Below are 26,474 nucleotides of genomic sequence, written 5' to 3' on the forward strand. Positions count from 1 at the left end.
GCAGATAAAGACAACAGACAGATTATTGCTATTTCTTTATGAGCCCTATGGTATCGAAGAAACAAACTTATTCATGAATGTGTTAAGTTTTCTTTGTAGGAATTGCTAGGATTCATTCGAGGCTACAGTTAAGAGATAAGTTAAAGTCATGAGAAACTCCAGGTTTTTTCTAGATCGCTGTCGAAGGAGCTATGGAGTCCCCCAGACATCGGTATTATTAAGCTAAATTTTCATGTGTCTTTTTAAAGTGACTCTAGAACCTCTATTGCAACAATATTAGCTAGATATTCTAAAGGTGAAATTATAGGGGCGTGTACTTATCTTTTTGAATATGTTGTCGATGCTTTTGTGGCTAAAGCAAGGGCGTGCGAAAGGGCTATGATTTTCGCGTCTGAAATGGGTTTTTGGCGTCTTATCTTGGAAAGGGACTCTCTGTCGGTAATAATAAAACTCAAGACAAAAAGGGAAGATCAATTCTCAGACCGATTACGCACCATATTTGTACCCTTGAAAATAATTTCGAAGAAGTCTCTTACCTTTTTGTTCCTCGAACGGTTAATAGAGCGGCTCACACATTGGCTTTGGAATGAAGGAAACGATAAATCCCTTGCATCTGGGTAGATGGAGCTCTAGAATCGGTGAGGACGATGGCAGATAAGGATCGGATGGCTTGGATCCAAAATCGCCAAGCTTCTTTTTATAATCGCTTTGAATATGGAGAATGTTCAAAGAATCTCTATTGATGGGTTCAAAGCTTTTTACTTTTCTTCAGTTTGCTCATCTCAGTTACATTTTTTACAAGAAGAGAAGATAGGTGTTAGCTAATATTTTTGTTTTTGAGTCGTTTGGTTTTGGCATAGGGTGGTTTTATCTTTTGCATTTATGGGTTTTGTTGTTTTCTATGTGCGATTTTATGGCTTGGCTGTTGGCCTGCTGCGTTTTGTCTGTTCATTTTTCTCTATTTGTAAAGACTCTGTTTACACCACCTTGAGCCGTGTGCCTTTTAATGGGTATCAGTCATTTTTTATAAAAAAAAAAAGAATACATAATTTAGTCAAGTACCTACTAAAAATTAATGTATATACTTTAATAACACTATAAACAGTAAAAATACATGGCTTAGGTTAATATACCTATTAATATTTTACGTGCATAACTTAAATAATAAATTAATATTTCGTATTTTATAAATTCATAAAGAGAATAGAAATTTAACACCATTTCAAGGAAAAATTCACCCGTCCAAATTAACTGAAAGAGAACAGAGTAAAATCCAAAACCATCTATCTCATCTAATCGACTCGAAATTATCATAATTCAAATAAAAAAAATAGCAGCCTTTGGATCACATCAATGACATGAAAACAAGTATCAACCAACTTTAAACTAGGCTGTCTTGTTTAATATTAAAAAAGAAAATAAAGTACTTTTAGTGTCCTGCACGTATGGCCTTGAAAGCTTCTTCACAATATAATATGAAATATGTCCTTTTATTCCACCAAACAATACAACCCACATGGGTGCTTCTATTTGATAACAATTTCACTATAAAATTCCCCTTTTTTAACTTTTTTGTTATTATTACCTCTGAATCCTTAAATTAATAGTAATTTCATTTTATTTAACATGATTTTGTTTTATAAATTTATTCTATTGGTTTAGTTTACTGTTGAATTACTTTGTAATTTTGAAAGATTAGTAAAATCCCTTTGTTTACTTATAAAGTTGAATTAAGTCCCACAAAAATATGGCTTGGTTTTCTCTATAGATGATCTAAATTCATACCAAACTCTGTGCTTTAACTGCAGCCATAATCACTTATAGGATCTGGGTTTTTGTCGCTGTGCGAATTATTTTGTATTTCCAATTGAACACAAAAGAACAAAATTTCCATCTGCCATTCAAACGTCCCCACTGAAAAAGGAAGAAGCTTTAGCAAACTTTAGAATAATTAATTAAAAAAAAAACTGTCGGTAGTTATTAGTTAAGTGTGGGATTCATGAGTCAAGGGAGTAAGAAACGTGTAAGAATAAGTGTTGATAATTTGTAGAAAATAATAATAAATTGTAAATATGGGCCGTGGTGGAAGCACTTGAGTGGTTGGATCTTCGATGTGATTTAGCTGACAATATTTCTATATAAATGGAAATCTTTTAGATCTGCTCATTCTTCGCCATTTCCATCACGGCCTCTCTGCTTCATCTATCTTTTATCTAATAGCTCAAGACCAGAAAGGTAATTTATTTGATCTTCACTTGTTTCCATTCTATGGGTTTTAATTTTTCCCTCTCTCTTTGTTCTTGTCTATCTATGTTTTGGCTTTCTTCATTTCTTTTTGGATTCATGTTATTTGGGTTTTGTTAATTGATGGATCTGTTTTTGTTTCCATTGTTTTTTTTTTCTTGTCTGGTTAGATGTCATGGCTAAATGTGTTCATTGAAATTATTCTTCTTGTTAAAAGGAATTACTAGTAATTGACTTCATTTTTTTCTGAGTCTGTTTGCATTTTGGACCTCTAGTCCTTAATTTGATATATATATATATACTGGGAAACCATAGATCTGATTTCTCTTACTAGTTCATCAACATTTGTTTTGTAATTTCTTTTCTTGGAATTAAACTTAAAAAACAAACAAAAAAAGAGTTTTGTTTATTAAAGAAATAGATCTCGGGTAATTAACGTATTGCCGGCATCATTGTTTGCTAATTTCGATGCTTCATAGGTTTTCTGTGTCTTAAATTAGATGTTTTGTCTTACATGTGTATGTTTTAGGATATCGAACAATGGTGAAGATCTGTTGCATCGGAGCCGGGTATGTTGGTGGGCCAACAATGGCTGTCATTGCACTAAAATGCCCAGAAATTCAAGTAGCTGTTGTGGATATTTCAGTGCCAAGAATTAGTGCCTGGAATAGTGATACTCTCCCCATATACGAGCCAGGGCTCGACGAGGTGGTGAAGAAATGCAGAGAAAAGAACCTTTTGTTTAGCAGTGATGTGGAGAAGTATGTTTCTGAGGCTGATATAGTGTTTGTTTCGGTTAACACACCCACCAAAACTCAAGGCCTTGGTGCTGGGAAAGCGGCTGATCTCACCTACTGGGAGAGTGCGGCTCGTATGATTGCCGATGTATCCAAATCCAACAAGATTGTGGTTGAGAAGTCGACCGTCCCTGTTAAAACTGCCGAGGCAATTGAGAAAATTTTGACACACAACAGCAAAGGCATCAACTTTCAGATTCTCTCCAACCCTGAATTCCTTGCTGAGGGAACTGCAATCCAGGACCTATTTGAACCTGACCGTGTTCTCATAGGAGGAAGAGAGACCCCAGAAGGTCAAAAGGCTATTAAGGCATTGAGGGATGTTTATGCTCACTGGGTTCCGATGGACCGTATCATATGCACCAACCTCTGGTCTGCTGAGCTATCGAAGCTCGCTGCCAATGCCTTCTTGGCACAGAGAATCTCTTCTGTTAATGCTATGTCGGCATTGTGTGAGGCCACTGGTGCTGATGTGAGCCAAGTTTCTCATGCTGTCGGAAAGGATACGAGAATAGGACCCAAGTTCTTGAATGCTAGTGTTGGTTTTGGTGGATCATGTTTCCAAAAGGATATTCTCAACTTGGTTTATATCTGTGAGTGCAATGGGCTCCCAGAGGTAGCAAATTACTGGAAACAAGTGATAAAGGTGAACGATTACCAGAAAACTCGCTTTGTGAACCGGATTGTGTCCTCAATGTTCAACACAGTTTCAGGGAAGAAGATTGCCATTCTTGGCTTTGCTTTCAAGAAGGACACTGGTGACACTAGGGAGACCCCGGCGATTGATGTGTGCAAAGGACTGTTGGGTGACAAGGCTATGCTGAGCATATACGACCCTCAAGTCAGCGAAGAGCAGATTCAGAGGGATCTTTCGATGAACAAGTTCGATTGGGACCATCCAGTTCATCTTCAACCGACGAGCCCGAGTTCCATGAAGCAAGTTAGCGTTGTTTGGGATGCCTATGCGGCAACAAAGGATGCTCATGGAATTTGCATTCTGACAGAGTGGGATGAGTTTAAAACCCTGGATTACCAGAAGATTTATGATAACATGCAGAAGCCTGCATTCGTCTTCGATGGCCGGAACATCGTGGATGTAGCTAAGCTGAGGGAAATCGGGTTTATTGTCTACTCCATTGGAAAGCCATTGGATGAATGGCTAAAGGACATGCCAGCGGTGGCATAAGACTGTATTCTGGATATGGTTGAGCTACAGCTTTATAATCTCGAGGAAAACATTATCCAATAGTATACTTTATAACATTCATTTCTTTTAGAATTAAGATTATGGTATTTCAACTTATATTGAATTACTTGGGAGTTGAAACATGAGTGTCTGGATCTGTCCTTAGCCGCCACAGTATCTGCTTTGCTATTAGTTTAAACTAATAAAACATTTACCATTTAATTTTATAACTCACTGTATCTTATGCATCAATCCTACCACATGTTTTTCAAATTGGAGATTCTTTGAAACTCATGTTGATTCAACTGCTAAATTGCCACTAGTAAGGGCAACTGAGCTGAATTAAGTCTGATGCCAATAAAATAGTTTTATTTCATTGTACAAGTATATAACATTTAAAGTATCCTTTTACCTAAATTTAGTTTTTTTTATTTATATTTTTCAAAAATTTTAATGCATAATTTAGCATTTAAGTTTGATATTTTTTAATGTAGTACATGTGTTATTTTTTTATATATTTTGATATCAAAAATAACGGTGTTAACTATTTAGTATTTAATTTGATTTTGATTTATTTAATAAAAAGTCATGATTAACTAATAATATTAGCAATTTATTTTCATCAAATCAACTTTAAAATCCAAATTCAAATTTAATAACATTCATCGATTGTATTTGTCAAAGTAAACGTAAAATTAAACAAATTCACATTAACACTAAATTTATTCTATTAACAAAATTATGAAAAATCAAACCTAATAATATTAGCAATTAACTTTCATTAGCTCAATCATAAAACTTGAATAAACACTAAAATTGTTAACATTGTCACCTTTGAGTACCAAAATATATGACTTTTTGTCAAATACAGGTTTCAAATTAGACAAAAATAACATAAATATATACTACATTAAAAAAATCAAACTCAAATACCAAATGATATATTAAGCATTTTAAAATAAATCTATTGAAAATATAAGTCTTCTTTTTATCTTTCATTAAATAAAATTATTTTATTTTTCAAAATGAAAAAATTAGGAGGAGAATGATTAATCATATATATAATATCAAGTCAAGAACATAAGCTTTTAATTAATCATATATTACATATCTATATCTATTATCTAGAATATATATATATATATATATATATATATATATATATATATAAAAGCATAAGTTTGGAAAAAATTTAAACTGACGAGAATATCCTTCATTTTTACCATATTATTAAATTGACATTTAAAAGTGTTTATAATTTAATTTAAAATTATTGGTTAAGTTGTGATAAATTTATACCAATAAGTTAAAATAACTAATAATTAAGGTCAAAATATTTTTAAAATAAATTCTTAATTATTTTTATTTTTTATAAGTAGTCTCTTTTATTTTTATATTTATCAACATAATAAGATAAAGTTATAACTTGAATAGAAGTCTAAGTATATAAATAAAGATTGATTTTATCTTTTAATTATCACTTAATTAGTGTTATAATTGTATATTAATTAAAATCAAGTTTAGATCTATAAATAGCCTCCATTAATAGCATCTAAGAAAAATCGTTTGTAAAAAAAATGAAAATTATTAGCATTAATAAGCTAAAATCATTTGAAAAAAAATATTCGAACACAATGACACCTGAGAGCAGTGGAGAGATATGTAAAATCATCTTAATTTATGATGACATTATAAAATTTTATGTTTCTTCTTCTTCTTCTTCTTCTTCTTCTCCTCCTCCTCCTCCTCCTCCTTTCTTCTTTTTTCTTTCTTCTTTCTTCTTTCTTCTTTCTTCTTCTTCTTCCTTCTCCTTCTCCTTCTCCTTCTCCACCTCCCCCTCTTTCTCCTTCTTCTTCTTCTTCTTCTTATGAGAGAGATTTTAAAATATTTAAAAAATTTACCATATAAGATTTTAATAATTATTTTTAACCATCATTATTAAATATGTTTATTAATTTAATATAAATATTTTTGTATTTATATGAATCATTATTATAATTGACACTGACTTTTTTTATTTTAATTTAATATTAAAATTTGTTGAAAAATATGGATATCACATATATAATAAGGGTAATTACATGTTATTATTTACTATCATGATAGGTTAGCCCAAATTAAAAGTGATCTAATTTGGTTAAAATTTTATTATGCTTTAATTATTAAATAAAATATTGGTCAAATATGTGTAGATACTCTAGTAATTAAATTTTAATCAAATTCTAATTAATGATGGGCTAATTAAAATTTGATTAGAACTACTATGCCAAGGTTATAAATATTAGGGTTATGGTCCCAAATTATACATAAGATATCTTTTCTAGTATCCCATTATTAGGAAAGAGAGAGCAGATATTCTCTGAATTTCTTGTGTGCTAGTTTGGAAGATTAAATTCCTAAGATCAAGTAAAACTTCAAGAAATTCATGGATTCAAGTACACTTCCGCATCTAGTTCTGTTCTTTATTTATTCTTGATGATTTGACATGATAGATCCTGGTTTACGGTTCTAATTTTATATTAGATACTATTTAAAATTCTAACAGGTGGTATCAGAGTTTTGTCATGTTGAATCATTGAGAATGAATTGATTCTTTATTAATTTTGGATTGATTCGTTTTTCTTTTTAATTTTATGGATTTGATATTTTAATTATATATTATGTTGAATCTTTGAGATTCTTGATAAATTTTGGATTTTGGTTCTTTAAATAATTTTTAAGGTTTTATAAGTATAATCTAGTTTAATATTTGCATATGCTATTCGAAAGATGAAGGTTTATTTATTTATTTATTTATTTATAATCAATTGATAAAAATTGATTTGTGAGATTTCTTTCTGTTCTTTTCACACAATTATTTTATAAATTTTAGTTAAAGTCATTATTAAATAAAAGTTACAGACTTACAACTTTTTACAATTGAAGAATTCCAATTAGATTGTATAATTGATTTTAAAAGTTAATTCACTTGATAATCAAATAAATGAATGTTGGTAAGATTTTTTTTCGCACTATTTGTTTTAAATTTTCTGTTCTTGATTGAATATATATGGAATCATCATCTTTTGTCTTTATTCATGATGAATTATATTCACCATTGAATTCAATTCATATATAAAATGATTACTTTTAGTTTCATTATAATTATTTTATATAAATTTTAGTCCTTATGGAACCCGACTAAAATTAAAATATTTGGATTTTTTAAATATAGTGGCTATGAATTTTCATAAGTAGTTAGCATATAAAGACTTTTATATAATTTAGGATTCTTTTTATATTTAGTGGTTATGGATTTTTTTAAAGTATTTATGCGTATAAAGAAGTTTTATGATAATGTCTTTAGTCATGAATATAAATTTGAGTTTACATGAAATATGTAAGGCAAGCCAAGATTATTTTTATATTATTATAATTGTGTGTATATATAATGTGTGTATATATATTATATGCAAATCAATGATTTTGAGGATTAATGCATTATTATAGTTTGTGTGAATAGGTATTTATAACCATTATTCAATAAGATATCTTTTATAGGTTAATTGGTAAAATTAAGTTTTGATAGATATCATTGAAATTAATTTTTATGGTTATATATTCAATTTTATAGGCGCTTTGGTGTAAGATAAATTAATCTTTAATGTTTAATGCTTTGCATCATAGTTGTTGTTGAAATTTACCAATTGTGCCGCCTATTTTGATTCCTTTTTTTGGCATAATTGCTTATTTTTAAGTTAGGTCGAATAATATTTGGATTTGACATATTATTATTTCTAATATTCAGTTAAATTATATTAATATAGTCTATGGTATGAATTATGGGGTATGTCAACTATTATGGTTTTATTTATGAGATATACTGACTTGAAGTTTTTATTTCAAGTATTCATTTTAATCTCTGTTTAATCATAAATACAAGTTTGGATTAACGTGATATAGGTAGGGTAAGTTTTTTTTTTATTTGATTATGAATACATGTATATGCGTAAATTGTTTTGGTGTTTTTATCCATGGCAAAATTATGAATGCATGTGCTTGTTAATTATTTGGCTTTGAACCACTACATTATTTTTGTTTGGTTTTGATATGTATGGTTTTGGAACAAAAAAGAAATAGTCAAAAAATAAGTTTTTGGGTTTTTTATTGCATTATTAAGACAACCTTATTTTAGGTTATTTCAGAGTATATAAAGCAATAAAAAAAATTTTGACATTTGACTATTGGGGAAATTTTAAATTTGAAAATTAGTATGTTTATATATATTTTAAAATAACTTTATTGAAGCAATAAGTCAGCAAAATGATTTTTTTTTGTATAAATTATTTTGTTTTAAAATATAAAAGTTTTTGTGCATGTAACTTAAGTTATGTTGATATTGATAGGCCCAAATGCAGGTTAATAATATTACATGTGCAACTATGGTGATAAACATGTGACGATTATTCGATTTTACATGTGAGTAATAAATCGGCCCAAAGGAAGATTTATTGTTCGACATGTTCTTATTGTCAATGTTTGATTACTACACTAAGATATCACTTACAAGTTAATATTTTGTCCAAAGATGAAATATTAATGGAGTGTCCGATATCTTAAGATGAGGTTTACCTTTATTCAAATTATTTTGGTTTAAATTTGAAGTCTTATGTGAAGTTGTTTATGGTTTATGATTTATTCAACTATTATTATATTTGCCAACATCATTGTATGTTGTTTTGGGATAAATATATATACATATATAAATATATACTATTATCTTTTAATTTGATTGAAAGATGAAATTAAGAAAAATATTTAGAAACAAATAAATTTAGATTTTGGCTTTGAGTTTTAATTAAGGATGTCTAATATTTTAAATAGATTAGTTGAAACAAAATGCCGCAAAAGTGACCTCTTTTGTGTAGATTAGTTTATTTGAAATATCAAGATGATTATATGTTTTTGTGATTCATGTGTTTATTAATTGACCCAAAGGTAAGTTAATATTTGGCAGAATTTCAACAACATCTGTGGTGATAAATGTGTGACGATTATAAGGTATTTTAGTGAGCATAAAGTTAGTCCAAAGATTAATTAATTGTTTGACATAATTTATTGTTAATGTTTGATTGCTACAACAAGAGTACCACTTACTGTTAATATTATTGTCCAAAGACTTGATATTAATATTGTGTTTGGTATTTTGAGATGGGATTAGCCATTATCTTGAATTTATTGTTTACTTATGAATATTGATGTGAGCTTATTTTTTGTTCTATATTCAGCTAATTCATCTTCTACTGCCATAATATCTGCTAATATAAATTCCATACCCATGCTTAATGGGACTAATTTAAATAAATGGAAAAGGCACTTACTTATAGTGTTTGGTTGTATGAACATAGACATTACACTAAGGGAAGAACAACCCGCACCTCTCACTGCGGAAAACACCCCTTATGTTACGAGGGATTTTGAGAGGTGGGATTGTTCAAATTGCATGAGTCTAATGATCATGAAGCACAACATTTTAGAAGCCTTTAGGGGCAGAGAATCTGAAAAGATTACTCAGGCCAAGGTTTCCTTGACAAAATTGAGAAAAATTTTGCTAAAAACGATAAAGTTGAAATGACATCACTTATGGCTTCTTTGATGTCTGTAAAGTTAAGGGTTAAGAAAATTCTGAGCGATTTAAGGGCTATGAGTTTTATGATCCCACAATTAGGAATATTTTTGATACGAGAATTGCAACATTATTTGAGGATGTTGAGTTTGGGGGAGAAATAAGGTTAGAGGCATTGCTTTTGAGGAGGAATTGTATTCTAACTCAGTTTCTACTATCACTTTTGATGATGTTTAGGTCCTCATATCTATTATTGATTAAGAAGTGAATCTAGAATCTCAATAAGACAGTATTGAACAACTCCTTATTTAAGATAAGGTAATTGTTCCAAAAGAACAAACTCAACAACCTCCAAAATGAATGTCATTAAAAAGATCCACTAGAGAAATGGTTTAGAGGTGTGCATGGGCCGGGCCGGGCCCACAAAAAATTTTAGGCCCGTTTTCTAGGCCCGGACTCGGCCCAGCCCGAAATATGGGCCTAAAAATTTACCCAAGCCCGGCCCGAAATAAAATTGTTAAGCCTGAGTCCAGCTCGGCCCGGCCCATATTAAATTTTTTTAACTTATTTTATTAAATAAAAAAATTTAAAATATATTAAATAATCAAATACATTTAAAACAAATATTAAAACAAGAAACAAATAAAAATATATTAAAACAATTCTTAAAACAATACACAATTTGAAAAATATAATAAAATTGATTATATTAAAATTAATATTAAAATATAAATATAATTAAAAATAAAAGAAAATATATTTATTATATAATTCGGGCCGGGCCCGGGCCAAAAAAATTTTACCCAAGCCCGGCCCATTTTCTAAACGGGCCTCTTTTTTGTGCCCAAACCCATATTTCGGGCCTATATTTTTACCCAAACCCTCTTATTTTTTGGGCGGGCCTTCGGACCGGGCCGGGTAGCCCGGCCCATGCACACCTCTAAAATGGTTATAATGGCTTTAGTGGAATATTTTGACATTCAGCTACATCAGATGAATATTAAGTTAATGGTTTCTCAATGGTAACATTGATCATACATTTATATGGTACAATTAGAAAGTTTTATGTCTAATGATGCAAAGTTAATGATTTGCAAAGAACTTCATCTATGGGTTTAAGCAAACTTCTCGTCAATAATATTACAAATTTTACCAAATGATTATCTCATTTGGTTTAGAGATAAATTTTATTGATAATAGTATATACCATAAGTTTAGTGGGAGTAAGGTTCTATATTTGGTGCCATACTGATTGTCAATAATAAGTATAGTTTGGTTTAGAGATAAATTTTATTGATAATCGTATATACCATAAGTTTAGTGGGAGTAAGGTTCTATATTTGGTGACATACTGATTACCAATAATAAGTATAACCTCAATCAATGCCCTAAGAATGTTTTTGAGATTACAAAAATGCATTAGATTTTTTACATTTTAGCAGTGGAAAGTCTAATGTACGTTCAAGTTTGTATATATTGAAATATTGTGTACACTACTGGGATGTTAGACAGATATTTTAAGCAACCTTAGTTTGGACCATTGGATAGCATCCAAGAGAGTTATAAAGTATTTTCAGAGAACAAAAGATTACATGCTCACATATCGGAGGTCTAATCAGTTAGAGATCATCAGGTATATAGACTCCGTTTTTTTATGGAATATGGATACAAGATTTTGTCACTAAGGTGCAAATTGTGAAAACAAATTATAGCCTTTCATTCCAATAGCAACAAGAGCACATCAAAGTCAAAAAACATAGACTTTAAGTTCCTGGTTGTTAAAGAAAAAGTTCAGAGTTGTTACGTGTCTATAAACATATTAGGAAAAACTCCATGGTTGTGGATCCGCTTACTAAGGGACTACACCTAAGGTTTTTCATGAGCACATTACTCATATGTGTGTAATATCATTTAAGGATATTTGGTTTTAGTGGGAGTTGTCATTTTAAATGCTTTTATGTTATAGACACATTTTTAGTTATTTCAGTTTAAAGATATTACGTTTATTTTCTGCAGTAATAAAGTTTATTTGGTTTATTCACACTCTGATTTTGGTAAGGTTTGATCTCACTAAGAAGGACCAGTTGGAAATAGACATGTTTAGATCATATTGCATGTAATTTCCATCCTACACATCCATACTTGATCTATGTCATTTGGTCGAGTTAATATACATGATCATAGATGGATTTAGTTACGATATATGTAACGAAAGTCGTCTTAGTTCTATGTTAATATAATTAATGTACGAGATTGTTTGGAATACCTTTTGGATATGATAGTAAAATTTTGAGCTCATAAGATTATATAATGACATGTAATTATAGAGTAATTAGTATATATATGTGGTCCAAGTGGGAGATTGTTGGAAAATATGGACATCACATATATAATAAGGGTAATTACATGTTATTATTTACTATCATTATAGGTTACCTCAAATTAAAAGTGATCTAATTTGGTTAAACTTTTATTGGCCTTTAATTATTAAATAAAGTATGGGTCAAATATGTATATTACTCTAGTAATTGAATTCTAATCAAATTCGATTAATGATGGGCTAATTATAATTTGATTAGAACTAATATACCAAGGTGATAAATATTAGGTTATGGTCCCCAAATTATACATAAGATATCTTTTCTAGTATCCTATCATTGGGAAAGAGAGAGCAGATATTTTCTGAATGTTTTGTGTGCTAATTTGGAAGATCAAATCCCCAAGATCTGGTAAAACTTCAAGAAATTCATGGACTCAGGTACGCTTTCGCATCTAGTTCTGTTATTTATTTATTCTTGATGATTTGACATGATAAATCCTCGTTTACGGTTCTAATTTTATAGTAGATATTATTTAAAGTTCTAACAAAATTTACTTTCAAATATAGTTGTAAATTTTTATAGTGTTTTCAATTTTTTTTTATGAAATATTATTTATTTTAATTAAATATGTTATATATTATATTATTTGTTTTGAATATATAAAAGTAAATAGACAAGAAGGGGCGAAGCCAGGGGGCTGGCATGGGCCCTGCCCCCCCTAAAATGTAAATTTGTTCTTTTGGCCCTTAAAATTTTTTAAAAATTTTAAATTAGTATAGATAAAATTGCACTTTGGCCCTCCCTAAAATTATAAAAATTGATTTAATCTTTTACAAATTATAAAGATATAAACTATAAAAATTAAAATTTTATCCGCCCCTAACAATTTGTTCGGCTTAGCCCTGTACATAAGTGAGAAAGAAATCTAGTATATATATAACATAAAGTGAGAAACATGAACAGTTTAAGAAGAGGTTAGTTATGAATTTTTATCTTTAATTGATAATCAATAATTTATCCTATTTTTATGATGATTTAATATATATTTTAATGGTATATATACTTTAATTAATAAATTTTATTCTTAAGTTTTTTTAATTATAATAGCATGGTAAAGTTCAAACAACAAACACGACCAAGATGACTTGAATATAACATAATAATATTTTAATGATTAATATGTATAATTTAATATATATATATATATATATATATCTAATATAATATAAAACAAATTACGGAACAAATTAAGTAAATTTGAGTTTCAAATTATGATAAATAGCTGTAAAAGAAACAAAATATCTAAGAAAAATAGTAATTTGGTTTGAATTGTAAAAATGTTAACATGAAATCCGAATAAAATTAAATTACATTAATTTATTTCTATTTTTTACATATAAGAATATGAATAAAATAACATTAATTATTTTTATTTTATATTTAATTATAAAATCATAATACAATTATTAAAAATTAATCATAAATAATTTGTTCCATCAATTAGAAAATAGTATCTCAAACTCGTTCAAATTTGTAAGGATTTGGAGAAAATATTAAGCTAAAAAAATGAGTTTGGGTAAAAAATTAGACCCGTTTAAAATATGAGTCGTTCAAGCTTAAACATTCAAGGCTCGAGTTTGACCCGTTTTTAAGTTTACAATACTTTATATTATGTTAGTTTTATATATTATGTAATTTAAAAGACATTAAAAAAGTAAACATATACTAAATATATAATACTACTATAATGTAAACATTAAAACAATGTTGAAATGACTATATAAAAATTTTCAATAAATAAAAATATATAAAATTATTAAATATTAAAATAATATAATATAATTTTTTAAAAAATAATATAGGTGGGCCTAAAATGAGTTTGAGATAATCTTTTGTAAATATAAATGAGTTTGGGCAAAATTTTAAGTCCATATTTAGGGTCAAGTCGAGCTAGACTTGAACAAACATAAAATATGTTAATATCATACTTAGACCCAACCTGACTCAACTCATGAACACATATAATTGAAATATAATTAATGAAATTCGATTGATTGGAGTTTTAGGCAAAATTGAATATAATAATATAAATACTTAATTATTCATTCTCATACTAAATTACGTTTTAATAGGAAATTTGGCAACAAGCTTTGTTGGCTTACTTTTATCAAATCTTGACTACTAGGTCCCACTTTCTTTTCTTATCAGGCCTTCCTTTCAAAGCAAAAATGTCTCTTTATTTTTCTTTTCGAAACCCTAACCACCCAAGAGATGTATGGTACTGCCGTTGCCACCTTCTCTAACAGAAATAATGGCATCCAAATGTAGCTCTTCCCTTCCTCTTTTACCTTATTAGGTCAAGTTTTGCTAAAACAACCCTAATATCTAGAGATATCCACATGAGGTACAAAGGAACTTTGCTCCAATTAGCTATCTTTGTCACAGGGGCAAAGTTAAAAAATTTCTTTAGGAGACCGAAATTAAATTGTAATTTTTATGATAGTAAAAAAATATTTTTTAAAGGATTAAATCAAAATTTTATCATTTTAAAGGGTCAAAGTGTAATTTTATCTTTACTAATTTAAAATTTTAAAAATTTTAAAGGATCAAAATAAAAAATTTTCCATTGTAAGGGGCCGGGCCCCTGCCTAAATTCAGCTTTGCTTTGTCATCCAAATGAAGCCAATTTGAACTATATTTCTTTTTTCTCTTTTATTGGTTTCTTATTATTAGTTTCCTTCTTATAGGTTCAATTTCATTTGGAGTTACGGTATAGGCCTTGAATGATTCATTTTTCTTTAGTACTATTTCAAGTTAGATGGGGCTAATAGTGGCTATGAGAGAAGGGTTCGGTTGAATTTGTTGATTGGTATTGATGTTATGTTTATTGCTAAATGTAAGGGTGAGCATTCAATTGAATCGAATGCAAATATTTTGAGTTAATCGAGTTGATGAATCTTATTTTATCATTCTAACTTGATTTGCCGAATTGAGTTCAGTGAGATGGAATTCAAATCGAATCGAATCGAATATATTTGTTCGAGATAAATTAAAAAAATAATTTTGAGTCCTTGTAATCACTGTCATCCAACGTAATTAAATTTGTTATTAACTTTTATCCCCTCATAATTTATTTATTAGTATTTTATATACGGGTTATCTTCTTTGCTTACTTAGTTGTTTTAATTATCTTCGATTCTTGTCACTATGTATTTTGAAATTAAAAATATATTAAATGTAAAAAAATATGATTTTTAAATAAAATTTATCTTAAAGATAAAATGTACAATTGATACCAACATAAAATTTTAACACAAATATTTTACAGCATAATCAATAATTTAATTTTAACAAAAAATTGTAAAGATTCAATATGATTAAACAATTCAATAATATAAATAGTGTAAAATATGAAATTTAATTTAATAATATAAATAGTAAATATAAAAAAAATTATTATTATTTAGGTTTAGGGTTTTTTTGGATGATTTTAATTTTTGATTTGAGGGTAAAATGTGAGAAGTAAAAGTTTAGGGAGAAAATAAAATGTTTTGGGGGTTGAGGGAGGGGATATTAAAAAAAAATTGAGAGTTGGGGGGAATGGGTTTGGGATAAGAGCGGAGGATAGGAGGGGAGTAAAAGTTTTAGGAGAAAATAAAAAGTTTTAGAGGTTGAGGAAGTAAAATGCTGAGGGGTAGAAGGGGGGTAGGATGAGAGGGGAATAAAAATTTTTGAAGAAAGTAAATATGTTTGGGAGTTTGGGGTAAAAATGCAAAATATTATAGTTTGGTATTAGGTTTATTCGAATTCAAAAATTAAACTCGATTTGAACTCGAAATTCGAAAAAGAATTCGAATTGACTTGAATAAATCGAATAACTCAATTCATTTAACTTGAAATTTGAATTTTTTTCGATTTTTTCGAGTTGAATCAAGTTTTGTTCACTTCTAACTAAATGGTTAGAAGTTGAAAAAAGATGGTGGGATTAATTCAATGGTACAAATGTTATTGGAGAATTTATGCAATTAATGTTATAGTGAAGAAAAGATGTTAGAAATGGGAGATGGGTAACAAAGGTGGATGTTGTGGTATTGACAAGGTAGTGGGTGGATGGTGGCTCAGCTTAATGGATGAAAATTGGTGATAGAGGTTGTATAGTGGTAGGAATATTGAAAGGGGTTTGATGATGCGCAATCGTGATGGTGTAGAAAGATTCAATAATAAGCTAGCTGAGAACAATATTCTAATTTATTTTTGAAAATTCCAATTGCAAAGCCCATCATTCTTTGTTGTTGGTGCTGCTTTATCTTATAATTCGAGAGTACCTAAAATGAGACTTTTATCTTGCAATCATTATATAGTTGGTGTCACTGGGGATGGCTAAAGAGGTCACCACTTGTCCCAATAAGTTAAAGGATCAAATTATAAAACATAGAAAATTAAGGCTTTTTTTAAATTTTATTTTTAAATTTTTAATTTTTATAATTTTATAAAATTTATACATTTAGAAATATAAATTCAAAATATTATAAATTTAATCGACTAGAATCCAAAATTTTATTCAACATTGAAATAAAATGAAATTGATGTAGCTCAAATTTCAAACAAGTTTTAAATTTCAACCATTAAATTTATTAAAATCATTTTAATTCTTATTTAATAAAAACATTAATACAATGTCATTTTTCTAAAGAAATGGTAATTCTTTTTTATTTTATAAATTTATAAACCTTTTATTATTATTTTATAAAATATATTATTTTTCATATTAAAGAAATAAATTTACAAAAAATGATAATTTTTAAAAATTTAAATGTTTTTCATTATTTTATAAAGTAACATTCTAATCGGTGCACCAACTAAATCCGTCGGTTGCACGGGTATACAAACTAGTATTATGATAAATTTAATTTGATTTCATTGTAAAAGAAATTAATGGACCTTACAGTAATTTTATATAGAACCGGACCGGTTTAGCTTTAAAGGTCCAGGTGAATAACAAAGGACAAAAAATGCTGTTTGGGCATCGAAAAACCAAAATTAGTCCAATCCGGTTTTCTTAGTGGACCGCCTCGTATACAAAAGCCCCCGAACCGTATCCTCGCTTCCCATCGCCTCTTTACCCTCTTTCACGATCCCCAAATTAATCCGAAAATCGATCTCGGATTTTCTCATCGTTCTTCATCAAATCTGTAAATCACGTAATTATCTATTTGATTCTCGCTATTTTCTTTTGATTGATCTCTCTTTCTGTCGCAGCCGTTCAATTTTTGCTTCTCTAGGGTTAGGGTTATTCGATCTCCTCGATCGGGCCCTTTTTGTTGATCGATCTCTCATAGGTTTTGTTTCCTCTTCGATTTTTGTTGATTTCCCTTTGTGATTCGCTCTAATTTTGTCTGATTATTCTTGGTTTGTTTTTTTAGGGTTTAGTTTCTTCGATTCGTTAGGGTTCGTCTCTATGTGTGAATTCGTAGAGGGTTTCGGTGTTTTACGTGACCTCGAGATTGTCTACAAGAGTTTTATGTTGTCAATTCGTCGTTTCCTCGGCGAATTGGGAATTTAGGGTTAGGGTTTTCTTGTAAATTTAGGGCTTCAACCTGGTAGTCAAATTAATTTAGGGAAACGTCTCTTCCCATACTTGAATCAATTTTAGTGCCTAATTAAGTGCTTTCATCGTCTTAGTTGAGGCTTCCTAGGCTTTTAATTCTTCTCCACTTTTTTCCAGTTCAATTGAAGTTTCAATTCATCACAATTTAGAAGTAATTGACTCCACCTAACATAAATTTTTATCCATTTCATCATTAGTAAGTGGTTAATATGTTAATTCTTTCCTTTTATTATGCATTTGACTAAATTTTAATTTATTAACCTTGTTAGCTTACCATGCAAAGTCAAATAAGTTAGTTTGCCTGTACTATGAATTGGTGTGTGCATCATAATTAGCATTAGTACCATGGTGGTCCCAAGCACTATTGTATTTTTTTTTCTGTCTAAATGAGCTTCAGGTTAATTTATTTGTTTATTGCTTGTGTCAAGTGTTCTTTGACATAAGCTTGATGCTCCCTTTCTTAGTCTTCTATTTCATGTATTTTTCTGTCTTACTATGTGCCACTATGTTTTTTGCTGTATACTCTGTGATCGACATGCATCTATATCTTTTCTATTATTATTGTTTTACCTTATATTCATAATTAACATTTTTGTCCCGCAGGTTGTAAATGGGATTTAAGCGCCCTTTTGACAGTGAGGAGTTGCAGGAACTTCCTTTCAAGCATCCAAGACAGTTTGACAATAACAACAAATTGACTCAGTTTGCTGATACTATTTCCCATAGCTATACCCATCAGGATCCCCATATTTCAGGTAATGTGTTCTCTGGCTTTTCTGCTTGTTTTTATGGGAATGATTCTTATTCTGCTGCATGGTTTTATTATTGATGTGATCTTCCTCTTTGTGACAGTTGATGTTGAGGGTGGATTTCGTAAATGCCAATGGGATGAAGCATTTGAAACTGGTGGTCTTAATGATGAAAGACCTTTGGTTGATAAGGATTTTGAGACTAGTGCTCCCTTGTCTTTGATCACTAGCATTTCTAGTGAGGAAGATGTAGATACTGGGCCGGCAGCAATTTCACCTATTTCTCCAGAATATTTTGACTTTGATTTCCCAAGAAGAATGTTGGGCCCTGTTGAGGATGCCTATTCTTTACTCTTGGATCGGTCTCCCCGAAAACAGGTTCTGCTTGGGCCAAATCATCAAGCCAATGTTCCTTCATTGGGTAGGCACATAAAGGACAAATTTGTTCAGAATTGTGCATCAGACACCAATGATATTGGCTATGAAGAGATTATGATGGGAACATGTGTCATTCCAATGCCTGATTCAGATTTGTCCGCAAATGACAGTGGCAAAGTTGGTGCTGGAAGAACTGATTGTAGCTGCCTGGATGGGGGCTCATTCAGATGTGTGAGACAGCATGTCATGGAAGCACGGGAAAAACTGCGAAAATCCCTTGGGCATGAAAAGTTTGTGAAGCTGGGGTTTTATGATATGGGTGAGGATGTTGCATATAAATGGAGTGAGGAAGAAGAAGAGATCTTTCGTGAGGTTGTTTACTCTAATCCTGCATCCTTGGGTAAGAAGTTCTGGAAGCATTTCTCAATGGTGTTCCCATCACGATCCAAAAGGGAGCTTGTCAGCTATTATTTCAATGTCTTTATCCTTCAGAGACGAGCTGTTCAGAACAGATCCAGTATTCTGGACATTGACAGTGATGATGATGAGTGGCATGGAAGTCAACAGGTTTATGAAGTTAAGGCTTCAGAGGAAGATGAAGACTCTTCTGCTATTGAGTCCCTTGCTGCTCAAGAAGGCCTGTCAAACCATGAAGGTGATTGTCTTGGAGATGATGACGACGATGGTAGTGATGATGATGATGATGATGACAGTGGTGACTCTGATAGTGGTAGCGGAGATGGAAATTATAGCAGTGCTGCAGCAAGAGGGGATTATGGTGTAAATCTTATGTTAAAAGGACCTATTGCAAAATCATTTGATGAGAGCAGGTTTGATCTTGTTTTTGAACAAACAAACAATGATTTGGGACGAGTAGAGGATTTCAATGTACAGGATGACTCATGCATGTCTTTTGAGTTTCAGCCAAACATGGTTGACTCTCATAGTCTGATCGACACAAAGGCTGATTTGCATGATGGTCAAATGAAGACTGACCTTTGCAAGTGTATGCAGGCTAAAGTAGACGGGTCTACTGACCTGGTGAGCCATGTCTATTTATTGGATACCTGTGACGCAAAAATCTGGGACGCTAGATATCCTACAACTGCTACAGAAGGTATCGATCTCCAGCCTACATGCAACGTTATTGAGGAGATTTTTGGACAGGACACTTGGGATAACAAAATGAGAAATGAATAAGCACCTAATAATGGCTCTTGAAAAGTCCGAATCTTCTCCTTCGAGGAGGCTAAGACTTTCGGTTTTGACTCTTTCTTTTTTCTTGTTTACTCATAAGCTCATTTAGCAAATGTAATTTGCTTCAGCATGTTAAAAAGTGCTCTTAATGAGATCTTTTCTGCTTTTGTAAATGGCATAGCAGCAAAGCACTCTTTTCTCTCTGTAGGGTCGGAAGTTGCCGCATGCAGGTAGTCTTTTCGTGAATTATTAAGCTGAAATTTGTTAGGAATCTTTTTGTGGGTAAAGTTGCAGGTAGTCAATGAATGACATTGATTTGTATAAAATTACTGCTAATACCTGGCTCTTGTATAGATGATTCATTAACAAAGTTATATGTATATGTTTGTTCAGAGGCTTTCATGCTTTCTTTTCTTCTTTCATGTTTTAATAAAAGAAAATAAAGTTGAAAATGCTACATCATTTCTGTGTATTATAATCTTTATTTTCTTAATTGTTCTCATACTAGGCTCTGCAGCTTGTTAGACTCAAAGTGTGGAATTCATGCTTAGAGTTCATCGATAAATGATCCCGTAAGTCGGATTTGGTTGAATCACAGCTCGAGTATCAAACATCACTTGTCTAGATTTGACTTGCTCCAATTCAAAAAACCTAATTTGTCATTAAAAATTGATTTAATTATTGTCTATAAGATAATGTTGATATTGTAATTTAGCTGTCATAAGCTCACTCCTCTTTTTTTAATGCAATCCCTCTCTTTTTTTAATGCAAGGTGTTGATAATAGAAATCTTTTTCTCCTCTATTTCAACAGAAAAATTTACATGTCTATTTATACTAAAATAGTAGGTCTAATCAAGGAAACATAATCAATACATTAAATCAATAATTCCATGTTAACCTAATCTAATCCCAAAAATTAGTAATGAAATTAGTTGAGATAAGATATCAACACTGCCCCTCAAGTTGGTGCATAGATGTCACACATGCCTAATTTGCAAACAAATTATCATAGTTTTTGTTGGAGGCTACATGACTTAAGCCCAAGGTGCTGACAGTCAACTTTTCTTTGATGAAATGTTGATAAATTTCTATGTGCTTTGGTCGACCATGTTGTACTGGGTTTTAGGCTATACTGATGGTAGCCTTGTTGTCACAATATAAGGATAATTTTCCTTTATTAGAGAACTTTTATTCCTCCATAACTTTTAATAACCATGGTAGCTCGCAAACACCTTGATCCATGGCTCTGTATTCTGCCTCAGTGCTTGATCAAGCAACCACACTTTGCTTTTTGCTTCTCCAAGTGACTAAGTTTCCTCTCACAAGTGTGCAATATCTAGATGTAGACCTCCTATCATCCAGAGATCCAGCCCAATTTGCATCTGTAAAAGCTTTTATCTAGAGATAACAATGTTTAGAAAAGAGAAGATCTTTTCCTGGGACAAACTTTAGGTAGCGTATAATGCAAAAGACAACCTACATATGAGACTCTTGAGGATCATGCATAAATTGACTTACCAAATTGATTGCATATTTTATATCAAGTATAGTGTTGAAAGATAAATTAGTCTACCAACCAGTCTTTGATATCTTTCTTTATCCATTGACTCTCATATTCCAGCTTGCAACTTATGATTACTTTCTATAGATGATTCTGCGGGTTTACATCCCATCATACTTGTCTTAGTCAAGAGGTCTAGGATGTATTTTCTTTGAGATATGAAGGTTCCTTTCTTTGATCTGGCAACTTCAATTCCCAGGAAATATCACAACTTTCCTAAATCTTTTATTTTAAATTCTTAACCCAAATATTGTTTCAGTCAATCAATTTATTCCTCATCGTCTCCTGTCATCACTATGTTATCAACATATACAATAAGAAGAGTGATCTTACCATTGCGATGTTTCATAAAAAGGGTATGATCAACATTGCTTTGTTGATAACAAAAAGTGATCATAGATTTGCCGAGTCTGTCAAACCATGCTCTGGGAGATTGTTTCAATCCATACAAGGCGTTTTTCAATCCGCACACCTTCCTTTGCATTTTTGCATTATCAAATCTTGGAGGAATCTTCATATATACTTTTGTCTTCTAAATCTCCATGTAGGAATGCATTCTTCACATCAAATTGTTGTAGGTTCTAGTCAAGGTTGGCAGCACAAGATAACAAAATTCTGATGGTGTTCATTTTGGCAACAGGGGCAAACATCTCTTGATAGTCTATTCCATAAGTTTGAGTGAAACCTTCAGCAACCAATCTGGCTTCGCACCTTTCGATCGAACCATTAGGCTTGTGTTTTACAGTAAACACCCATTTGCATCTCACCAAATTCTTGTCTACTAGAGGAGTTACTAGCTCCCAAGTCTCATTCTTTGCTAGTGCCTTCATTTCTTCAACCACGACTTCTTTCCACTTGAGATCTTCGAATGCTTCATGCCAATCCTGTGGAATAGACACAAAGGTCAAAGACAAAGCAAAAGCTTTATAGGAAAGTGACAATGAGTCATAAGAGATAAAGTTAGACATAGGGTGTCTAGTACAATATCTAACACTTTTTCTTTGGGCAATAGGTTAATCTAAATCATTTGAGGGTAACTCACTAGAAGAGAAGATTCTTGGCACATAGTAGGTTGCGTGATGGCTTCTTCTATTTTAAGCCTTCTTGAATACTTCTTTAAGTCCAGTTTGTCCAAACGCCCAACAATCTCCTTTTGAACAATAGTCTCCCCCTGAGTAGTAGCTTCCCATTGAACAATGGTGCTTTCTGGAACAGTAGTCTCCCCTTAAACAGTAGATTCCCCTTGAACAATGATGTTTTTTAGAATAAGGTTTTCAATAGTTAATGAGTCAGGTATCACTTCTTCTCTCTCATTATTCTCCCCCTAAAAAGGTGATTAAGTTGTACCACAATAGGGCTCAGTTTTTTGGAATGTAACATCCATACTAATGAAAGTTCTTCGTGAAGGAGGATGATAACAATTGTAACCTTTCTTTGTTGGAGAATACCCAATGAACACATATTTAAGACCTCGTGGATCTAATTTTCCTGCTTTCCGATCATGGACATAACAGACATATCCAAATATCCTAAGAGGAACAGTATAGTTATTTTTACCTTACAAAGTTTCCAAGGGACTTTTGAAATTAAGGGTTCTAATTGGCATTCTATTAATAAGGTAAAAAGATACAAGAATTGCGTCCCCCCAAAATGGTTTTGAAAGGTTCATGGAAAACATAAGAGATCTGGTGACTTCTAGCAAATGCTTGTTTTTCCTTTCAACAACCCCATTCTGTGAACTAGTATTGGGACAAGTTGTTTGATGAATTATCCCATAAGACTCCAAATAGGTATCAAAATTGTACTCTATACCATTGTTAGTTCTGAAAAACTATATTTTAGCATCAAATTGAGTACACACCATTTTATAAAAAAGACTGAAAGCATGTAACACATCATTTTTCGATTTTAGCAAATACACCCAAGTCATCCTAGTGCAGCAATCAATAAAAGTAACAAACCACTGATTACCAGATAATGGTGTATGTCGAGTTGGTCCCCCAAGCATCAGAATGAATGGTCATAAAAAGAGTATTTACTTCTATTATTTCTCAAAGGATAAGAATTTTAGTGTGTTTAACAAACTCACAAGCTTCACAAAACAATAAATCAAACCGAGTCTTTGAAAATAATCTGGGATATAACTTTTCCATAACAAAAAATGATGGGTGTCTTAACTGCTTATGCCACTGCATTATTTCTTGGTTGATAACCTTATTACCTCTAAAAAAAAAAAAAGGCTTGAACAGATTCAATACTTCTCTCCAACATATATAAGCCATTTTGCAATCTACCACTGCCAATCTTCTTCCCTATTTAAAGGTCATGGAATATACAATGATCAGGAAAAAACTCAATTTTGCAGTTTAAGTTATTTGTGATGGCACTAATAGATAAAAGGTTAACCGGAACACGAGGCACATGTAGTATAGAGGATAGTTTAATATTGAGTGTACTATTGACAGAACCTGATCTAGTTACGAGAGCAAAAGACCCATCGACTATCTTGACATTTTCTTTTGTTTGACTTGGGAATTAGTTTAAAAAACTATTAGTGGAACCTGTCATGTGTTTATTCGCACCAAAATCAATAATCCATGAGTCAGTATTAATCTGAGTATTAAAGGCATTACCTAACTTTACAAAATTGAATGTTGGATTCGTAGGGTTATCGTAAATAATAATTTTTCTAATTTTGTCATTTTTTTCTCTAAAAAAAAATACACCACGATAGCCAATAGCAGTAAGGAAGATCGGAGAAACACCAACAAAACCAATGGTGGTGGTCGAAAAATTAAATTCGACGAATATGAATTGGATGTGCCGACACGTGAGAAAGTACGTTGAAGTCGTGGGTGGTGCATGAGAGCCACGCGTAGTGGTCACTGGATTTTGAGTTTTCGCCAAAGATGAGACTGCGAATTTGTTGAGGGGGTGGTGAGAAAAAAAAGACCCTAAATCTGGATTCTCAAGCTTTGATACCATGTTAATAATAAGAATCATTTTCTCTTGTATTTCAATAGAAAAAATTATATGTCTATTTGTACTAAAAGAGTAGGCCTAACTATGGAAACATAATCAATACATTAAATCAATAATCCTAATTTTAAGCTAATCTAATCCCCAAAAATTAATAATGAGATTAGCTGAGATAAGCTTTCAGCACAGGGAACTAGGACTCGGTACGACATTGGAGGAACCTCAGACTAGCATCTCGTTTTTTTATTCTTATTTTAAAGTTTCCATTCAAAGTTTTCCTTAATCTCTTTTAGGGTTGTAATTACTAATTATTTCTTACTTTTATATCTTAGATTTGGAATTGTTTAGCTTATTAATTCTAAGTATGATACTTAGTTAATGCTCTGATAATTGCATGCTATTTGGTTTAGAAAACTATTATTCTTAATAATATTTTCTCCTGCTTTATAAATAATTTAAGTTTTGAAAAGTCTTTTTAACTATAATCGTTTTTCAAAACTTCACGTCAATAACATTGTAATTGAATTGCTAAGCAAAGTCGGTTTAATTAATAAATGTTTTCCTTTAAAACAGAAGAGCGATTTTCATACAATCCAACTCAGAGCAAAAGAATGACTTTACCGAATCACTTTGGTGATCAATATAACGCCTTCGACTTAGCCAAAACTCCTAGGTCGGGTCTGGAGTGTTATAGAATTTCTTACCAATTTGATGATCGAATATTTTTGGAACCTAAAACTTTTCTCCTTTGGTTTCTTATTGCTTTGTACGGTTGAAGGGATGAAAAGATGGTAAGCTTCCACTATTTTTACCTTATATACCTTAATTAATCTTTAATTAACCTAGATTAATTAAATTAACCTAACTTAATTAACATAAATAAAATTTTCATTATCAATAGTGGGGAGATGCCATCATCAAGCACTATCTCCTATTGAAAAATGGTTTATTTATCACCTTAGACCTTTGGTTAATTTCTATTCAAGTCCTCAAGCCTTTCGTCAATTAAAAATCTATAGCAATTGGACTTTACAATTTACTCTTTGAACCTTAAATTAACTATCATTCAACAAAATTATTAGACCAAATTTTAATATATTTTTATATCATTCTCATAAATATTAATATTTAATATATACAGACTCGGTTTATGGAAATGGGGTTCCAAAACTATAATTTCCATTACTACTGAAAATTGGACCGTTACACATTATTACCATTTTAACTCTTTCATGTGAGTTGCCAAGTTAAAGCTCAACTTATAGTTTGATAATTTATTAATAGTTTTCCATTATGCATGTGTTTTTCAAATTTGGCATTTGATTCATTTATGAATTTTACCTTTCAATTTTCAATTTCCATCCCTAAGGGCTTACCCGATTATTAACTTACCTTAATTGCGCATTAAGACTTTCAATTAAACTACAATTATTGGGACATATTATTATGTCATATTCTTATTGGCTTATTCCCTGTCAATTCTTTATAGTTCATATAATTTATTAGCTTTTTATTACATACCATCCTTGGTACTCATTACTTATGTTCATAGCCAATCTTATTAATCAATTTTTAGTTAATTACGCCTTGAATAGACTTAGAAACAAGGGTTGGATACTCGGGACTAATCGACCAATACACCGCAATATAGAAATGTCGTAACGTTAGTGTCCGAAGACCAAATCAGAATTGCATCAAAGTGCCAAAAATTGAAGCACCCAAGTGTTGGAAAAATTGCCTTTATGGGAACTTTGAAGCATATTCTCAATAGGTAAAGGTGGAGAATTGAATCATAAAATTATGGTTTCATATCTACTCCATGAGACCTTTACAACGGTATATCTATGC

The 26,474-nt window shown here is 31.0% G+C and overlaps 2 protein-coding genes across 4 annotated transcripts; both read left to right on the plus strand.

The window, feature by feature from the left end:
* Nucleotides 1-1,755: 1,755 nt before the first annotated feature.
* On the plus strand, nt 1,756-4,457 carry LOC108483727 (UDP-glucose 6-dehydrogenase 5-like). Its single transcript, XM_017787288.2, has 2 exons — nt 1,756-2,235; nt 2,774-4,457. Exon 2 carries the CDS (start codon nt 2,785-2,787, stop codon nt 4,225-4,227), a length of 1,443 nt encoding a protein of 480 aa, XP_017642777.1. The 5' UTR covers nt 1,756-2,235; nt 2,774-2,784; the 3' UTR covers nt 4,228-4,457.
* A 12,690-nt stretch (nt 4,458-17,147) lies between these two features.
* LOC108480224 (uncharacterized) lies at nt 17,148-20,809 on the plus strand. Of its 3 annotated transcripts, none has more exons than XM_017783136.2 (3): nt 17,148-17,354; nt 18,365-18,516; nt 18,614-20,809. In XM_017783136.2, exons 2-3 carry the CDS (start codon nt 18,372-18,374, stop codon nt 20,086-20,088), a joined length of 1,620 nt encoding a protein of 539 aa, XP_017638625.1. In that variant the 5' UTR covers nt 17,148-17,354; nt 18,365-18,371; the 3' UTR covers nt 20,089-20,809. The 3 variants fall into 3 exon arrangements, with proteins under 3 accessions (XP_017638625.1, XP_017638626.1, XP_052881655.1); XM_017783137.2 differs by lacking the exon at nt 17,148-17,354 and adding an exon at nt 17,361-17,492; XM_053025695.1 differs by lacking the exon at nt 17,148-17,354 and adding an exon at nt 17,583-18,238.
* Nucleotides 20,810-26,474: the final 5,665 nt, after the last annotated feature.

This window comes from Gossypium arboreum, chromosome 3, assembly GCF_025698485.1.
Source record: "Gossypium arboreum isolate Shixiya-1 chromosome 3, ASM2569848v2, whole genome shotgun sequence".
NCBI classification, from domain to species: domain Eukaryota; kingdom Viridiplantae; phylum Streptophyta; class Magnoliopsida; order Malvales; family Malvaceae; genus Gossypium; species Gossypium arboreum.